Here is a 17,412-nt window from a genome sequence, read left to right on the forward strand (position 1 = left end):
TCTCTTTCTGATTTATAAGTTCATTTTTTCTATTTTTAGGTTTTGCATATAAGTGATACATGATATGTATGATACTTGATCAGACACCATTCTAATCACTTGGGATGCACAAGTCTTTAGAGACAGATGACCAATAAATTTCATTAAATTATACAACATGCTAGAAGTGTGATAAAATCACACTTGTCAGGAAAGTAAGAATAATGTGGTGTTGCGATTTTAATGTAGGTTTGCGATTTTAAATCGAGCAGTCTGGATAGAATTCATTGAAAAGTTGACATTTGAGCAAAGATTTGAAGTAGGTAAGAGTTAACCACATATATTATATGTGGAAGAACTTTCCAAGCAGAGGACAGAATCTGAAGGCTTTAAAGAAGCCTGGCATTATCTGAGGAATAGCACAAATGAGTGAGTAGTAAGAAGAGGTCAGAGAGGTAATGACTGTGGAATGGAAAGATCACAGGCTTCCTAGGCCATTGTAAAGACTTGGACCTTATTCCTCTGACATAGCAAGCCATTGTGAAGTTCTGAGCAAAGGAATGTAATGAGTGGGTTCAATTTCTACATGTAAATTGAACACCTATATGATGGACACGGGTATATAATGATGAACAAAATAGATATGATCCCTGCCAATTAGGAGCTTATATTCTTTTTTTTTTTTTAGAAAATAATTTATGTAATTGTAAATCAGGAGTTTTATTTTAGTTTTTTAACATTGAACTATTGATTTTTGAGTTTGTCCATTTGGATTTTAAATTTAAGTGAATTAAAAAAAAAAATCAAGATCCCTTCAAAAGGAAACTTCATTCCTTTTCTCTGATCTTTGAAGAAATGTTATTTCTTTGCTTTCAGACTAGGAGCTTATATTCTAACCCTTAAATTTAGTAGTCCCTAAGTTTTCCTCAAAAAATTTTATGTTCTTTTTCAAAATATGGTGGCCAGGTGGAAAAAAAAACATTAAAAAATATTACAAAAATGTAATATATATATAAACAACCATAATGAGAGATAATTTGTTTGATTCTGGAATTAATGTTTTCTAATTGCTTTTCTGGGTATTTTTAATTGTGCAATGCTAAATAAGTGACTTTGGAACATATCTCTAGAATGCATCTATATTGTTCCTGAGTTTAGTCCTGCCTTGTGCTAGATCAGATTTGAGATAGGTTTTTGTTTCTCTGGAGAGAGAATATTTCCTAAAGTTTAAGAGCCTGAGCTCTGGAGTCAAGACTGTCTGGACTGAATTCTGGTTCTACTACCTATAGAACTAGCAAGTATATGCAATTTAGACTAATTATTTAATCTTTGACCCTTGATTTATTTTGCTTTTCTGAAAAATGAGGATAAACATAGAACCTACCTTATGGGGACTTTTTTGAGAATTAAATGAGTTGGTTCTACATATAAGGTAGAGTCAGTTGAATTTCCTGGCAGATTTTTTAGCTTGACCAGCTGGAAAGCTGTGGAGTTGGCATTAACTGGGGTGGAAAGATGCTAGTAGAGCTTATGAGGGGGAGATCAGTAGATCAGTTTTGGCATGTAGATGTCCAGGTGAAGATGGCAGGCAAATATGAAATATTCGTCTTTGTTGGTGGTCAAGCTTGCATTTAAGACATTACGTTTCTCAGTGAGAAATTACTGTGTTTAAACAAGAATATGTATCACATGCACAAGTTAGAAAATGATTTTGAAGATAAACCTGCTTGGCATGTATGAGCTCCAGCCTTTCTTAATTTCGGTAATATAGCTGCTTCCTGACAAGTGGTTCTGTCTCCCAGTTGATCATTGGATGTCCTCTCCCCTTCAGTCTTGCTCTGATTTGTGTAAGTTTTATTTTTATCTCCCAGCACCAATCTCTTGGCCTCTTCCTAAATCAAAGATCAGAGTTTTTGTCCTAGTCAATTTCCAGTATTCGCTCTGAGGCAGGCAAGTCAAGGCCCAGCTCCATGCATATACCTCTTACTCAAAGCATATTCACCTTAGAGGCACATTTAAGGATGAGGAAAGTGAACCTCAAGATGTTATGGTTGAATGGATTGTGATGGAAGTGCGGTAATTGGAATGCTTGTTCCTTTTGGTTGGCAAGAAGAGCATAGAGGGCACCTTTGCTTGGGAAGATGCAGACATGTCAGTTGTATGTAAGGCATTTGTCCCACTCCCAAGGCAAATGATCAATTAAATAGGCTCATGTTTTCAGTTTCTACTCCCTGCCCTCTATAAAGGAAGAGCTCTTAACCTGAGATTCATAGAGCATCATACACAAATGTGTATGTGTATTTTTTCCCCAAAGTTCATAGGGTACGTGAGGCTCTGTAAGATGTCCATGACTCAAAAAGTTTAAGATACATTGCTGTAAAGAGTGTTGAGATTCTAGTTTTTAATTAAGAGAAGATATGTAAATAAACCTTTGTTTTACTTTTCTGTAATTGGTTTTAAGTCAAGTAGACAAGCTCTCTCAGTAAGACTATTAATAAAGAATGAAAGAGTACTTTGACAATAAACATTTAGAAGTGGGATCTAAAACAATTGGCACAACTTTTCCCATTAACAGAGTGGCTTTATGTTGAACAGAGGCCACTGAATCTTTTACTGTTGGTGATGATGTTTAATTTCTGTTACATAAAATAAATAACAAATTTATAAAATATAAGTCTCATTGCAGAAAGGTTAGAAGGATTCTCATGTAGCAGGTTTCCAGTCAGATCACTGTAAAGAGGACTGTGAGCATGTTTCAGAAAGCTAATAAGAAACTTAATAAAGCAAGACACACCTATTGTACAATTGATTTTTTTAAATGAATATATATTAGTATGAACTATATAAATTACAAGATTCAAAGCAATGGTGCAAATGCACTGCAAACTATGCACAAAAGTAGTGACTTGGGTGGAAATCTGTCAGTGCTATAAAAATACTTATAAACAAAATAATTTTCTTTTGATAAATCTACAAGGTAGAAAATTAAAAGTATTTACATAATTGGTTACTAGATATGTGAAAAATATACCATGCTAGAACAATCTCGTTCCAAAGTTTGAAACATAATTTCTGTCAGAAATATTCTTCATACAATGTATGAACTTATCAATAACTTTCTGGGTATAAAGTTCTTTATGTGATGGATGAGGATCTCTCTGAATTACATTTTGTTTAGAATTTTGTTTCAATTGGTACCTGGAAGAAAAGAGAACGTTCTTGTTTTAAAAGACTTGTTAAGTTCTATCCCTTTTAATAATCATATCTTGTATTTAAAAGGAGTAAACATGATCAATCTGATTAAAATTGGGAGCTAGAATTTACCAGATTCACCAAAAAATTTGTCTTCAATTTTAATGATCAAACGTTTTCCAGGGATATTTGGTTAATGTAGACCCATGTGACACCATGTTGTAGTAGAAGTGTATTTTTCAAAGGCCTAATTTAACCAAAATAATATAATGTGTTGTAGTAATTATTTCTTCACATTTGTTTCAGGGGCCACACAAACTCCAAGGGCTTATGTGTGCTGGCCAGGGACACTCAGCTTTTACATGAATCACCACTGGCGGCATAACCACAACCGCTGATTTATCTTCCTCTAAGTAATGCAAGGGGCTTGTGTTAAATGCTTGTTTTTGTTTTTGTTTTTTTTTTAATATAGAGAAACAGATACAGGATGGTATTGACTACATTCTGTCTGACAGTTGGTTCTAAAGCTTTGATCAGACATTGGATTGAAATTCTGTTCCTTTACTTTATCCCTTAAAACTTGGTGACAATTCTGAGTCAGCTGCTGGGCAGAGGGTTTCTGGTAAGGCTCTCTTTATAGAGTCCTCAGACAAGGTGCTAGGTGTGAATTTTCCGGGAAGCAGAATCATGGTTCCCTCACCCCTCAGGTCTATCTAAATTTCTGGAATGGCTTTTTTATCTAAGGTTTTTCTATTTGAACTCTTAATAATCATGCAAGGTTATCTTATGCTATACATTGCTTCTAACTTAAATTCCTTTCTGATACTCTTCTTAGACCTTTCTTCATATGAGAGAAGACGACAAGCATTGGATTCTTCCTTGGGACCCTCACTTCCAATAGTTTTTCACGAAAGGATAGAGCCAGTATAATATAGTCTGTAGAGCATAGATCTTGACATCAGACAGATCTTGCTTCAAATCCTGTTGCTGTCAATTTGGTGCATGACCCTAAGCAAATTAGTTTAACTCTGAGCCCTTCTAATTTCCTCATTTGTGAAATGAAGATATCTTCTTTGCATGTTGTTGTGAAGATTGAGATCATGAATGTAATGCACCTACCATATACTTGCTTTATAGGGGATACTCATTTTGATTTGTAGTTCTGCTTTTCCCAAACTAGGGACAGACCTTTAAAGGACTGAATATTCTAGAAATGAATGTTGTAGAATGGAATGGCACTATACAGTTAAATGATTCAGCAACTCTTTCTAGTAAGGAAGTGAAGGAACCTAACATTCAGCACTGAGCTAGATCCTGGCTGGGGGCTTCCCATGCCTGTAGGGGTCAGGAAGTGTACTTAGCTTCTCAGCTCCATCATGAATTCGTCTGTAGCTGGAAATAGTATTTCCTTCCCTGCCTCATGGATTATGACAAGACCAGAATAAGATCTTGGTTGTAAATACTTTGAAAACATAAAACATTCTCTTTCTGTATGCTCATTATTGCACTAAGAGGTCTAGTATCACTGTTTTCCATCTCTTTTTATATTGATCTGAGTTTATTTTCCCCTAATGTCCCTATTAGATTGGGATTACTTCAGTTTTCTAGGCTCAAACAGGTGCTGGACTTTCTATAGCGTGCTGGAAGAGGCCTCAGCATTTTTGAAAGTTCTTTGTCATACTGTCTGTATGTACATAAACCTGCTGAAGATTCTTACCTGACATTCCCGATTACGTAATCCTCCATTTGTATTGATGGTGAAATCATCAAGTTTTGTTTCTACTTCCTGAGAAAACCAGCATGGAATTAAGAATTAGGAATATGCTTACTAATATTGAAAAATAAAGAGAAATTTAAGAAGTACAGGTGGTTGTTTATACAAATGTGAAAGTTGCCCAAAAGTTGATACCTGACTGGGATTAAACTTTGAAGTACTGTAATCTTTCTTCATCAAAATATGCAAAACAGCATCATGGATTGTTAAGAAAAATATTGAGTCCTTGACTTCATCATCAAAAAATTCACACCGTGTAAGCTTTTCAATGAAGTCATCTGAAGAGAGGAAAAAAAGAATAACAGAAAGAAGTTAAGTGTTTGACCATGGGTTTCTCCTTGAGGTTGGGGACTTGAATGTCTGTTTTCAAATGTGCATTTCACTGATGTTTGGTAAAGTGTTTGGGAGTTGCCCTAGTACAATATTAGCGTACCATTAGTACAATGTCTTCTGGAACTGATGGGCATCTTTCTAATAAAATTACATGTAGAATACCTTTATGTAAACAAAAAGGATCAAATGAGAAACACTTTTAGGCAGGAGCCTTGTGGGTTAATTTCTCTTGTTAATAACAGGAGCTTCAAAGGTGGCTTATTACTAAAAATGGAGGTTCTGCCAAAATAGAACATATAGTCACGGACCAATGTCATGGTTCTGAATTTACCAATTAGCTTACTGTAGTCCATTTTACTAAAGCTTCTGGATACCATCAGAAAACATCTTCCTTGGCTCCCTCCATTACCTTTCCAGTAATCTTTGAGGAATTACTACTATTCTTGGAAGAACTAACCTGCATCGTTGGCTCAGATCAGTCAATCAAATATTGCCTCATGTCTATTATATGCAAAGCTCTGGCTGGGTAGGATCAAAAGATAAATTAGACATGAATCTTGCCCTCGAGGAAGACAGAGCACATATATACTATCTTAATGAAAAGTGTAGAATCATAGAGGCAGGAAGCAATCTAATTTTTTAAATTAATGTTTTTTCTTGGTTCTTAAAATAATGCCTAGCATATAGTAGGTCCTCACATTGTTGTCAAATGAATAAGAGGGGCACAGATCATGTGCTATGGAAATTCATAGAAAGGTAAAGATTGTTTCCTCTTGGCAGGATTCTGGGAAAGTTAATGAAGCAGATACCATTTAAAAGAATGCCTAGAATTTGGGGAGAGAGAAGGAAGAGAAGGTATGAAAGCATGGAGGTGGGGAAGTCTGTTCACAGGGAAACTTTCAACAAGGACAAGACCTAGCAGTAGCTGCAATAGAGGGAGATGAGGGCATTGTGGTCGTCAGGATGCAGGTGGCACTCAGTGAGCAAGGGTGATGATCTTAGTTAAGGACCTAGAGGGATGCCAGGCAGCAGAGGCAGCAGGATGAGATGATTTCAAGAGACCTAGGATGATGGAAGAGTAAAATTGTTTAATGGATTACTGAGATTAAGAGGATATTTTTAATTATAAGGAACCCTTGAAACTAGAGTATATCTGTAGATTTTATGGACAGGAGCCAGTACAGAGAAAAATTAATGCCAGTTTCATACCTCCCTCAATTTCACTTGTCCTCCCGTCCCTAAAATGCTTTCTCCCCGACACTTTTAAGATTGATTCATTCACTTCATTCCAGTCTCTGCTCAAATGTTGAGTTTCTGGACATCCTTAATCACCTATGTAAAATAGCATTACCCCTATTGCTCTATGTCTTAACCCTGATTTTTTTCTTCACAGCATTTATCATTACCTGAAATATCTTTGTTTATTATCAGGCTTTCCCACTGGACTATAAGCTTCATGAGAAAGATTAATGGGATGAGTCAGAAAATGGGATGGGAGAACATTCTAGGGATGGACAAGGACACTGATTAGTTCTTTCAGAGGACTTAGATGAGAAATGATAAGAAGCTGGATTAAAGCTGTAGAACTGGAGAGGAAGAGACTGATTCAATATGAAATATTCATGGTGACTCACCGAATATAGAGGAATGGGGAGGAGAGATTAAAGATGGTTCCAAAAGTTTGTACTTTGGGCAACTGGGTGGGTATGTGGTGATGCAGTGACCAAGATAGAAAAGAAGAAGTAGTTGGGGGGATGTATATATTTAGTTTTGAATGTGTGTATCTTAGGTAGTTGGAGGACATCCAGATGGTTGAATACATGGGTCTGCTGCTCAGAAAAAAGGTCTGAGCTGGAGATACAGTTTGTGGGTTCATTAACATATAGATAGCAGTGTGGATAGGAACCAATGTGAGTGAGATACTGCAGAGCTCTGAGAGTGGTGGGAAGGGACTCAGAAGAAAGGTCTTTCAAAAGTCAGGGAGACAGAGGCCAAAGAAAGAGCCCGCTGTTAAAGCTACAAGAGAATGAGGCTGGGATGGGGGTGGTTGATCTTTGACAACGTGGATATCACTGATGACCTTGGCAAGGGCAGCCTCAGTGAAGTGAAGCAGAAACCAGGTAATTATGGGCTGCTAATTCAATGGAGGCAAGGAAGAGAGTAAACAAACCTACTTTTTAAGGAAGTTTACAGTAAACTGGTTACATATTCAGTCCTTTGCTGCCTGTTAAACTAGAATTCAAATTGTAAAGTTAATTATGTGTCAGATCAGATCAGTCGCTCAGTCGTGTCCGACTCTTTGCGACCCCATGAATCGCAGCATGCCAGGCCTCCCTGTCCATCACCAACTCCAGGAGTTCACTGAGACTCAACACAACTCAAATATAAAGATGCTATTTCCCTGGAGATTGCTGTTGGAAATCTACAAATTAGACCTACTTGGTGATCATAAAAAATGCCTGTTCTTTGGAGAAGCTGTCTAGATTGAGAGCTAGCAGTAAAGGGATTATCAGAAAATAAAACAACTTACCGTCAGTTCCAACAATATACACATCTACCTGGATCCTGATAAAGTCTTGCAGAATCTGTTAAAAAGAAAGCAGATCTTCCTTAGGTAACAGTTTCACTTGTCAGAAACATAAAGAAAACTATAATAATTGTGTCTTATGCTAATATGTTGCTTTCAGAGCCCTTTACATTTTGAAAAGAGATAATACTATAGAGATACTAAAATTAATAACAAGGCTCTATGACAGAAGTCTACAGAAAAGAACTCTCCTCTTCAGTAAAAAGTTAAAGATGATGATTCTTGAAGGAAGTAAAATGAAAAAATGTCTGCTCTGATTCACAAGAGGAACTCTGATGTAATTTTTAAACAGTTTCTTCTATGGAATGATCTTTACTAGAGCTTTCTATCTATATAAAAATTTAAAAAAACCCATAACCCATATGTTGTTCATTATTCCTGTCCACAGTGCCTGAATGTGTCTAGCACCAAAGAATCTTGATCCATTTTCCTGGTCTCTAGGCTCATAACAAATGCCAGTAGTGATGTGAGTAAGGTTATAAAAGGTAAGGAAAGTAGCTTGTCCCGTTTACATTAATATCAATAGTGAGAATATCACTATTATTATCATCAGTAAAAACTTGGAGCCTGTACTGGGCTGAAGTAAGAATTAGGACCTTCAGGAAACCTAATGTAGAGTCCCTGTCCTTTGTGCTATATGCCAAGATCAAAAAATAAATGTTATGTGTATTTCTCCTTCAAAACAAAAATAAATAGACAAAAGCAAACAAAGCAAAGTCTCAAAGGTCATGTGATAATAAGATTTTTTTAAAAGGTTAAGTTTGAAGGAGATGAAATTAATCCTGTTTTCTAATTTTATATCCAGTTCACCTATACTTAATAGATCTTAGCTCAGTTTTTATGTAGGCAGATTTCTGTTTAAAAAAAAAGCAAAAGAGGGGGATGTGGCATTCTTAAATTTTCTTTATATCTGTTTCAGCATTTCTGTTAGAAACTCTTTTAGAAACGTTGACAAACCTGCGGTAAGGAAACAGCTTGCAACCAGATTGTTCCAGTTCTGTTTTTTAAAATCATATGTGACATAAATTCTTTCATATATCTAACTTTAAAAAAAAAGACAAACTGTTATATAGCCAAGTTAAAGTTCATTGGCTTATGACAGATGAGGATAAAAATAAAAGGACCACTATTCTACTTTCTTGCAAGATCTCTATTTCAGGACAATTTAGATAGAACACCCAAAAGGATTTGAAGCACAGCAGAATTGGAATTTAATAGGATTATGAGCAGTATTGTCTATAAGCATATGTTAGAAATTATATGCAGTCTCATGGGAAATGCACTTTTAAAGAGTTCACCAAACACACCCCACCTGCACTCCCTCCATGAAATATTCTAAGATTAAATTTTACTTCTGCTTAAGCATGCATGTGTTATCTAAAGGAACATCCGTCCACAAATACAACTTTTTTTTTAACCTTTAGTCACTGATTAGTTGTTTTCATTCAGGAAAAAAATTACCGTTTTGAGACCCCTCATTGAAGAAACATCAAGAAATGACACTGCTGAAAAGTCAAGAATGAGGCTGTGGAGGTTGATTTTAGGGACCACAATGTTGAGAGGAAGATTAGCATTCCAGTCTATTTGGAAAGGCAGGTCTTTGGTATTGATGGGCTGATTCAGCTCTTCAATCTTATCATTGTCCAGCTCTTCATCAGAATCTTTAAAGCCATCAACAGTACATATAAATCCTTTCTGCAAGAGAGGATACTCATATGCATAAAAACTCTGACCAAGAAAAGCACTGAATGTCAAGGTAAACCAGTGAATTTCTGAAGCATAGAGTCAAAGTTGGCTCAAGAGATGGGATTTTAATTATTTTATTTGGAGAATAAAAATTTTCCCTGGAGAATACAATTTTAAAGAGACCCCTAAAAATATTACATTGATCGACACACGAAGTACCTTGTTTATCTGCCATTTCATTAAAAGGAATGGAACCAACCACTTGAACTACATTTTACTAAGGTTTTAGCTGTAATATGTAGAAATGTGAGAAAGAAGCTTACTGGTGTTACTTGTAGCAGGCCTTTCTTCTGCAGTTTTCGGATTTTCTTCAAAGCCTTGTTGCGCTTGCGAAGAATTCGAAGTGGACGAAAGCCAATCTGAAAAACCATTGCTGTGTTACAAGAATGCTGAATATTCTGCTACTTGTATAGCATAATTCTACCTATATAACCTAATTCTAGCTATAGTATAATTCTACTTAATTAAATGGGATAGTTATAGCATAATTAAATGGGATGGGTTGAGGGACTGGGACATATATGAAAGATATTTACATTAAAATTAAAATTTGCATTGAAACTCAAAATTTAACATCATCATTGAGGGCATTGTATCAGACCTATGGTCTGCTACTCCATATGCAGTTAACTAACATTCAGAAACCTCTGTACCATTCAGGTCTTATTCCTCGAGTATCCACAAATGGATCTAAACTGTATTTGAAGTTTTTGTTTTCTTTCCACACAACCCTTAGGGAATTTCATTTTATTTTTTCCCATTTGTTGAATATGAGTCATATCTAATTAGTATCCTGCTTCTAGATATTTTTTATTCTATTAGAATTTATACAATTATACTTTATAATATCTATTATATGAACTTTTAATAATTTTAGTATTAGATCTGAGGGTAACCTTCATTTTTTCCTTTCCAAAACAAATGTGTTCTTACTGCAGTAATATTTAGCTCCAGAGTAATAAGTACGTGTGTGCATGCCTAGTGGCTTCAGTCTTGTCTGACTTTGCAACACCATGGACTGTAGACCGCCAGGCTCCTCTGTCCATGGGATTCTCCAAGGCAAGAATACTGGAGTGGGTTGCCATTTCCTCCTCCAGAGGATCTTTTTGACCCAGGGATCAAATCCTCATCTCTTATGTCTCCTGCATTGGCAGGAGGGTTCTTTACCACTAACACCACCTGGGAAGCCCAGAGTAATAAGGAGGATCAAATTATATAATAAAAAACCCTTGACCAAAAAATGTAGTGAGATGAAAAGATACTAGATTAAGTGAAAAGAACAGTATCTAAAGCAAGATAGACAATCTGATCCCATTTTTGTAAAAAAAAAAAAACAAAAAAAAAATGGGTAGAAAGATATTTGATGCATAACAGATGACTAAAAATAGTTAGGGCTTAAGGCAAGCTCTATGTGAGGGACAGAGTGGACCAGAAGGAACATGAAAGAGTGCTGAGCTTTTGTTTCTTAACCTTAAAGTCTGCTTTTTTGTCAGCTTTCCAGTCCATGAGGGACACTAGTTGTTATTTAGTGTTAAATATTCATTTATATTTTATTTATTCATTTCTAAGTATTCACTTGCTATCCTAAATCTCTTCAATGATACAGTCAAATATTGTTTCTGAAGTTGATTCCCAAGGAAAATCTATAGGAGACCATCTATCTTATGGTAAGTCTTTTTACTTTACAGCAATATATAATAAAAAGAGTCTCTATATTGGACCTTATATAAAGAGTCTCGTTTCCTAACATGTTAATGGACCCCTTATAAGATAGTTCCACCTGGGACAAAGGATACAAAAATATGAACACTACACATCTGCAGTATATGTAAAATCAGTGACCCTCCTGCTTGTTATAGAATAAGCATTTCATTCCTAGGTATTCAGTGGAATTAAAAAAAATTAATAACCCCAAACCTTACAGCATCGATAAGTTTCTGCTTAAAGAAACTAATGTTTGCAAAGTAGATAGGAGATGGACATCTGAAAATCTTCACGCCTTCTGGTTCATATATCTGTAAGGCAGATAAATCATATTAGATGGTGCCCATTAGATTTATGTTAATATTACTTAGCAAATAAGAGTAAAAAAATGAACCTTACTTCAGAATAATCTTTTCTATTCTTATAGATGTTGCTCCTTCCAACATTAGCCAGCGTGCTGCATTTGGGACTGTAGGGAAAATCAACACCAAGTGAATCATTCATGCATATTTATTAAGCCTATAAGGCTAACGCTGGTGTTTTCCTAGCATCCCAAAGCAGGCTCACTTATCCAAAATTTAAAGATTGGAAAATTCTCATGCCATCATGCCCTGGAGGGCAAACACCTTGTTTGACACAGCTCCGAAACTGTCTCCTCTCCCATCTCCCACATCCAGTTTACAAAGCACTTCCATATGCCTTTGCCATTTTGATTCTGCATATTACAGTTATTGGGTGAAATAAGGCAGATACAATAACCTTGTTGTATGGATGAGGACATGGAGAAGTATTATGACTTGCCTACAACCGCTCAGTTTGTCTCTTATGTTTGATGAGTCCCCAAGAAATGAATGAAATAAGTGAATAGAAGAGTGTGGGAACATCTCAGTGTAAATGTATTCCATCAGTCCATCAAATTTAAGTATGATAACACCTTCTGTTCTAGAACACCTTAGATCCCAAGAAGCTTTCTCTCTCTGTCACGTCATATAATCCATCAAAAACTGAGTGACCACATGGTGGTGATATTTTATAACAGATTTAAGAATCCAGAAGATGTTTGGACGGGAAATCTGTTTGAATTTTGTTAAAAAATCAAGACTTCTAAGTGGCTTTTGTGGCATTTTAGGTTGAAAGGGGCCTTTGAAAAGTTCTCTAAATCCAGCTCCATGATTTCCAGGTGGGAGTCCAATCTAACAACCTGCCCAGAGAAACAACCCTCCCTCAGACACACAGAATCTCAGAATCTTCTCAGGAACACTTACCCTGTGTTTAACAAGTCTGAGGCAAAGACAGTAAACTTGCTCAGAATTACTTCCAGTTTACAGCTGGGTAAACAGACTCAGAGATTTATGATTTATTTGAATTGTTGTCAAAGAAGGAAGCAGACCAACAACTGGTAGGATTCAGCTGATGTAAGGTTGGGCCATCTTTTGCCATCAGGCCTTGGAGTGAGGCAGAATAGACTGGCCAATCTTCTTTTCTTTTCTTTTAGGGGGGTGGGGTTTGCATTGTAAGGCTTGTGGGATCTTAGTTCCCCAACCAAGAATCAAACCCACACCCCCTGCACTGAGAGTGCAGAGTCAACCACTGGACCACCAGGGAAGTCCCAGTCTGGCCAGTCTTGATAGATTTGCATACTTATCAACTAAACTGCTTTCCCCCTAACCAGTGACAGGTTTTTTCCTCCTCTGACCCAGGCAAGTCAAAGCCTGCAAGGATGCAGACCACAATGAGCACTTACAACTGAGTCCTGAAGACAATAGTCAGGAGCTGAAATGCCACGCTAGCTGCCAGGCCTAAACCGAGCCCCAGGACAACGGCAAAGATGAAGGTCATGACCCAGATTAGCTGTCAAAAAAAAGCAACACATATATTACCGTTTACTACTCTGATTCAAATACAGTGTCCTAGGTTCAGAGCTATAAGAAAGCATGAACTTCTAGGGCCCAAAGCAGAGGTCAGGAGTACACAGTAGAAGGGAGCTGCCTTCTGGTCATTCTGCTGGCTCAGGTTCAGAAGCTGCAGAAGCACAAGCAAATCTTTTCAAAAATCCCAAGAGAGTGTATCCATTTTCTAATCCCATCCCTGAACCAGTTAAGGAAATGACTGAATCTGTCCCAGCTAAAATTCCAGAACCAGTTGCTGTTTGTTATTAATCGGTAGAATCTGGACTAATATCTTACTTTTGGTCTGCTGATTTAATTAAAGGCTACTATCTCTGCCGGGGGCTTCCCTGGGGGGCCCACCTAGTAAAGAATCTGCCTGCAATGCAGGAGACCAGGGTTCAATTCCTGAGTCAGGAAGATGCCCTGGAGAAGAGAATGGCTACCCACTTTAGTATTCTTGCCTGGAAAATTCCATGGACAGAGGAGCCTAGTGGGTGGGCTATAGTCCATAAGGTCACAGAAAGTTGGACACGACTGAGCGACTAACACTTTCATCTGTACCAGACTCCTAGCATGTCCCCAAAGTGTAAAAGTCCCGAACACTGATCTAGCAGCAGCAAAACTAAACCTGGCTTATTACTTTATGCTTGTTAAAAACCATAGGCTATGTTAACAAGCCTTTTTACACCGCAGACTTTGACCCTGATGTAATTTAGGGACACAGCTTCTCAGAGCAAGGCTTGTTGAGAGTGAGGGGAGCCTTTACAGAGTGTTTCCAAAAGGAATGTTCAGAATTTGAGTTCTTCATAGATTCTTTGGACACTGCCATATGAGGTAATGGAGACCAGAAGCAATGAATACCGTAAGATTCAGCGTTTCTGTGGCATTAGAGATAACTACAAGAATTTTAAGAAGAGATCTAAGAAGTTTTCTCTTTGTGCTTCATGGACTATTTCCTACTTGTAAGTAACTCATCCTTTTTCATTAAAATCCCAGAGAATAATCATTAGAGTGTGCAGTTTCAAGATAAAACTTAAATAAATAAAACAACTTAGGTTATTTGAACAGGTAGATAGAAACAAAATTTCCCTTTGTTTACAATATAAATATACATTTTACATCAGCATTAAAATGCAATTCCAATTTCACCTCTACTTACACAATCATACTTATCCTTTCGCCACAATCTTCGTATTTCCACAAACTGCATCAGCATTCCTTTCAAGTTTCCAAGTGCTAAAGCTGCCAGGACAGACTGTGGAAAGAGCAGATGTACTTTGAGATAATCCAATAACCATATAGAAGCAAAGGTGAAGGCTGTAGATAAGTGAATCCTTTCAAGGGCCTCAAAGCCTATCAAACGATACACCCTTTTCCTGTACAATGCCAATGCATAGCACAGCAGCCCTGGAACTCTGACCTATCCCCAGGTATGATTTTGGTCCACCACAGTGACAGGGACATGCCATCTGATAGCACTTACTCATCTGTACCTGGGGACAGAGAAAGGCAGATCTGAAGACCTGTGACTGAAAGCAATTCTTTCTAATCAGAGATAGTCTAGTGTGTGTCTGTTTACTGTAGTAGGGAGTGGGTGTTGCTCTTTGTTAAAAAAAAAAAACTCAGGGAGAAGCTTCAGTTCAATTCAGTTCACTCACTCAGTTGTGTCCAACTCTTTTTGACCCCATGGACTGCAACACACCAGGCTTCCCTGTCCATCACCAACTCCTGGAACATGCTCAAACTCATGTCCATTGAGTTGGTGATGCCATCCAACCATCTCATCCTCTGTCCTCCCCTTCTCCTCCTGCCTTCAATCTTTCCCAGCATCAGGGTCTTTTCAACGAATCAGTTGTTTGCATCAGGTGGCCCAAGTACTAGAGCTTCAGCTTCAGCACCTGTCCTTCCAGGGTCAATGTACTGGTTTTGATATTGCAGTGTAGCTGTGTAAGATGCCACCCTTGTGGGAGCTGGATGAAGGGTTCATAGAACTCTGTACAATAAGCCTCCTGCTTTGGGGAACTTTAGTATAACACAAGTCAAGTGCAACTTGCAAAGGAGACATGTTATTTTCTTCTTTTCATTAATTCATACCTGGTCAATATTCCATGGAAAAACAATTTGAAACTAGGTAAATAACAAAGGGGCTTCCCTGGTGGCTCAGTGGCAAAGAATCTGCTTGCCAATGAGAAGACTCAGGTGCGAACCCTGGATCAGGATGATTCCCTGGAGAAGGAAATGGCAACCCACTCCTGTATTCTTGCCTGGGAAATCCGATGGACAGAGGAGGCTGGCAGGCTACAATCCATGGGGGTCTCAAAAGAGTCCGACTTAAACTGCTTAGTGACTACTTAGTGACTAAACACCCACAAATAGGAAGGACCTACTGTATAACATGGGGAACTATACTCAGTATCTTCTAATAAGGGAGAAGAATCTGAAAAAGAATATATATGTATAATTGAATCACTTTGCTGTACACATGAAACTAACAGCATTGTAAGTTAACTATACGTCGATTAAAATTTTTTTAATTAAAAAAATTTGTAACAGTTTATAATGAAATACATACACAATAACTCCTTAAAAAAAATAAAGATTACAGAGCATTGAGAAGCCACACGCAGGGAAAGGGGGATCATTTTACCAGGAACCAGCTATCCTGACTGTAGTTGATACTAAGGATTAACTATTAAAAAAACGCTTAGAACTCCGCTGCTACTTAGTAAGTGCTAAAGGAGCATTCGTTCTTAGCTATCGTGAAAGGTTATTTTGCCTTCATATGATAAAAGTTATTTAGATGAAACAAAAACATTATAGACACAGTGATCTAAGAATTGTCAGATGGATCCTTTACAGAGTAGGGCCTTTGATTAACATCCTGGCCAATGTTGTTGGTGTCGTTTATTCACGAAAGAGATAGGATTTTAAGTGGCAATTGCTTTTTTTTTAGTTTCTCCAAATTGAAGTGGGTGAGGTAGAGACCAAGGATACACACGGGAAGAAGTACACCAGGCCGAATTCTCTATGTAGGGGGGTTGTGTGTGCATTTATTTTTATTGAGATATACATTCTTACACATAATATTTCTTCAGGGGTGACTTTTTGACTCCTTTTATGCCATTCCTTTGGAAATCAGGTTGGCATAGTAAGAATGCATAATTTTGACAACAAGTACCGTGCACTGTTTGGCCAGGTTTGGGATAACCATGTTAGGACACCAGAAACCTGGGATAAAACTCATGTTCCAGCTACCAACCAACAAAGAAAAAGGCCTAGATAAAAACCAACAGACTTTGGTGGACTGTGTCCTGTGTCTATGTCCTCTGTAGTCAGAGGTATAATTGGATGTTTGTAGAATAACAACAATAATAATCTCCCCAATAAAGGGTATCATTGGTTAAGTGTTTATCATGTGCCACACCCTGGACTAAATATTAATACTTCACATGCCCTATTTCATTTAATTTTCACAACAACTCTGTGAAGTGGGTGCTATTTCCCTCTCTATTTTACAAATAAGCAACTTGAGGTTCAGAGAGGTTAAATAATCTGCCTAAAGCACAGAGATAATAAGCAGCAGAGCAAGATTGGAAGAAGGTCTATAGGACTAGAGCCAGTGCCCTCTGTACTACCTCAAAATCACATTAACACCACAAAGAACAATATATTGACCACCATTTGGTTTCCTACAGATCCTGTGTTTCCTAGGGCCCGCTGTTATTTTTGTAACCTGGGTACTGCAGTTGTGGACAAAGCATAACACTACACCCTCAAAAATTACAGTTCCAGAGAGGCAGACAGAGGAGCATGAGGGTAAAGGTGCCAGGTCAAAGTCTAGCCATTTGCTCCCATCCATCAATCTGACCGTTTTGGTCTTGGAGTCAAACCACACTCTGGGAGCTGCAGGGCGTACTCCTAAGAACAAGTTGTGTGGTTGGTAGTACCATTCTCTGAATTCCATACAGGCCTCAATGGCATCAACCTTTAAGAAAATCTTCACTTTAGTCAACCCATATGGAAGCTTCAGTGCCAGGGTGCCTTCCAATCTAAACATTAATCATATCTGGGGTAAACACATAGAGACTGAAGAGTAGAGTTGATCAGCAGAGTAGAACTGATAAGGCAGTGTAGAGTTTTAAGAGTAGCATTGTTGGGTATTTGCATTCCTAACATTTATAAAATAGTGCCAGGAGAGAAAGAAATAT

The 17,412-nt window shown here is 37.5% G+C and overlaps 1 protein-coding gene and 1 long non-coding RNA gene across 2 annotated transcripts in view; one reads left to right on the top strand and one right to left on the bottom strand.

Moving 5' to 3' along the window:
• On the top strand, positions 1 to 5,023 carry LOC129659145 (uncharacterized). The gene is made up of 2 exons (XR_008717812.1): positions 1 to 3,584; positions 4,007 to 5,023. It is a non-coding gene; the product is annotated as an uncharacterized LOC129659145 (long non-coding RNA).
• SLC26A3 (solute carrier family 26 member 3) overlaps positions 3,040 to 17,412 on the bottom strand; it is a 26,127-nt gene continuing 11,754 nt past the window's right edge. Inside the window, exons 11-20 of the mRNA XM_055590267.1 lie at positions 14,364 to 14,459; positions 13,060 to 13,166; positions 11,715 to 11,784; positions 11,534 to 11,626; positions 9,875 to 9,970; positions 9,327 to 9,560; positions 7,809 to 7,863; positions 5,081 to 5,223; positions 4,889 to 4,957; positions 3,040 to 3,177 (exon numbers count right to left, since the gene is read on the bottom strand). Coding sequence (XP_055446242.1) covers positions 3,154 to 3,177; positions 4,889 to 4,957; positions 5,081 to 5,223; positions 7,809 to 7,863; positions 9,327 to 9,560; positions 9,875 to 9,970; positions 11,534 to 11,626; positions 11,715 to 11,784; positions 13,060 to 13,166; positions 14,364 to 14,459 — 987 coding nt within the window. The 3' untranslated portion in view covers positions 3,040 to 3,153. The remainder of the gene's footprint in view (positions 3,178 to 4,888; positions 4,958 to 5,080; positions 5,224 to 7,808; positions 7,864 to 9,326; positions 9,561 to 9,874; positions 9,971 to 11,533; positions 11,627 to 11,714; positions 11,785 to 13,059; positions 13,167 to 14,363; positions 14,460 to 17,412) is intronic.

This window comes from Bubalus kerabau, chromosome 8 (assembly GCF_029407905.1).
Source record: "Bubalus kerabau isolate K-KA32 ecotype Philippines breed swamp buffalo chromosome 8, PCC_UOA_SB_1v2, whole genome shotgun sequence".
Lineage (NCBI taxonomy): Eukaryota > Metazoa > Chordata > Mammalia > Artiodactyla > Bovidae > Bubalus > Bubalus kerabau.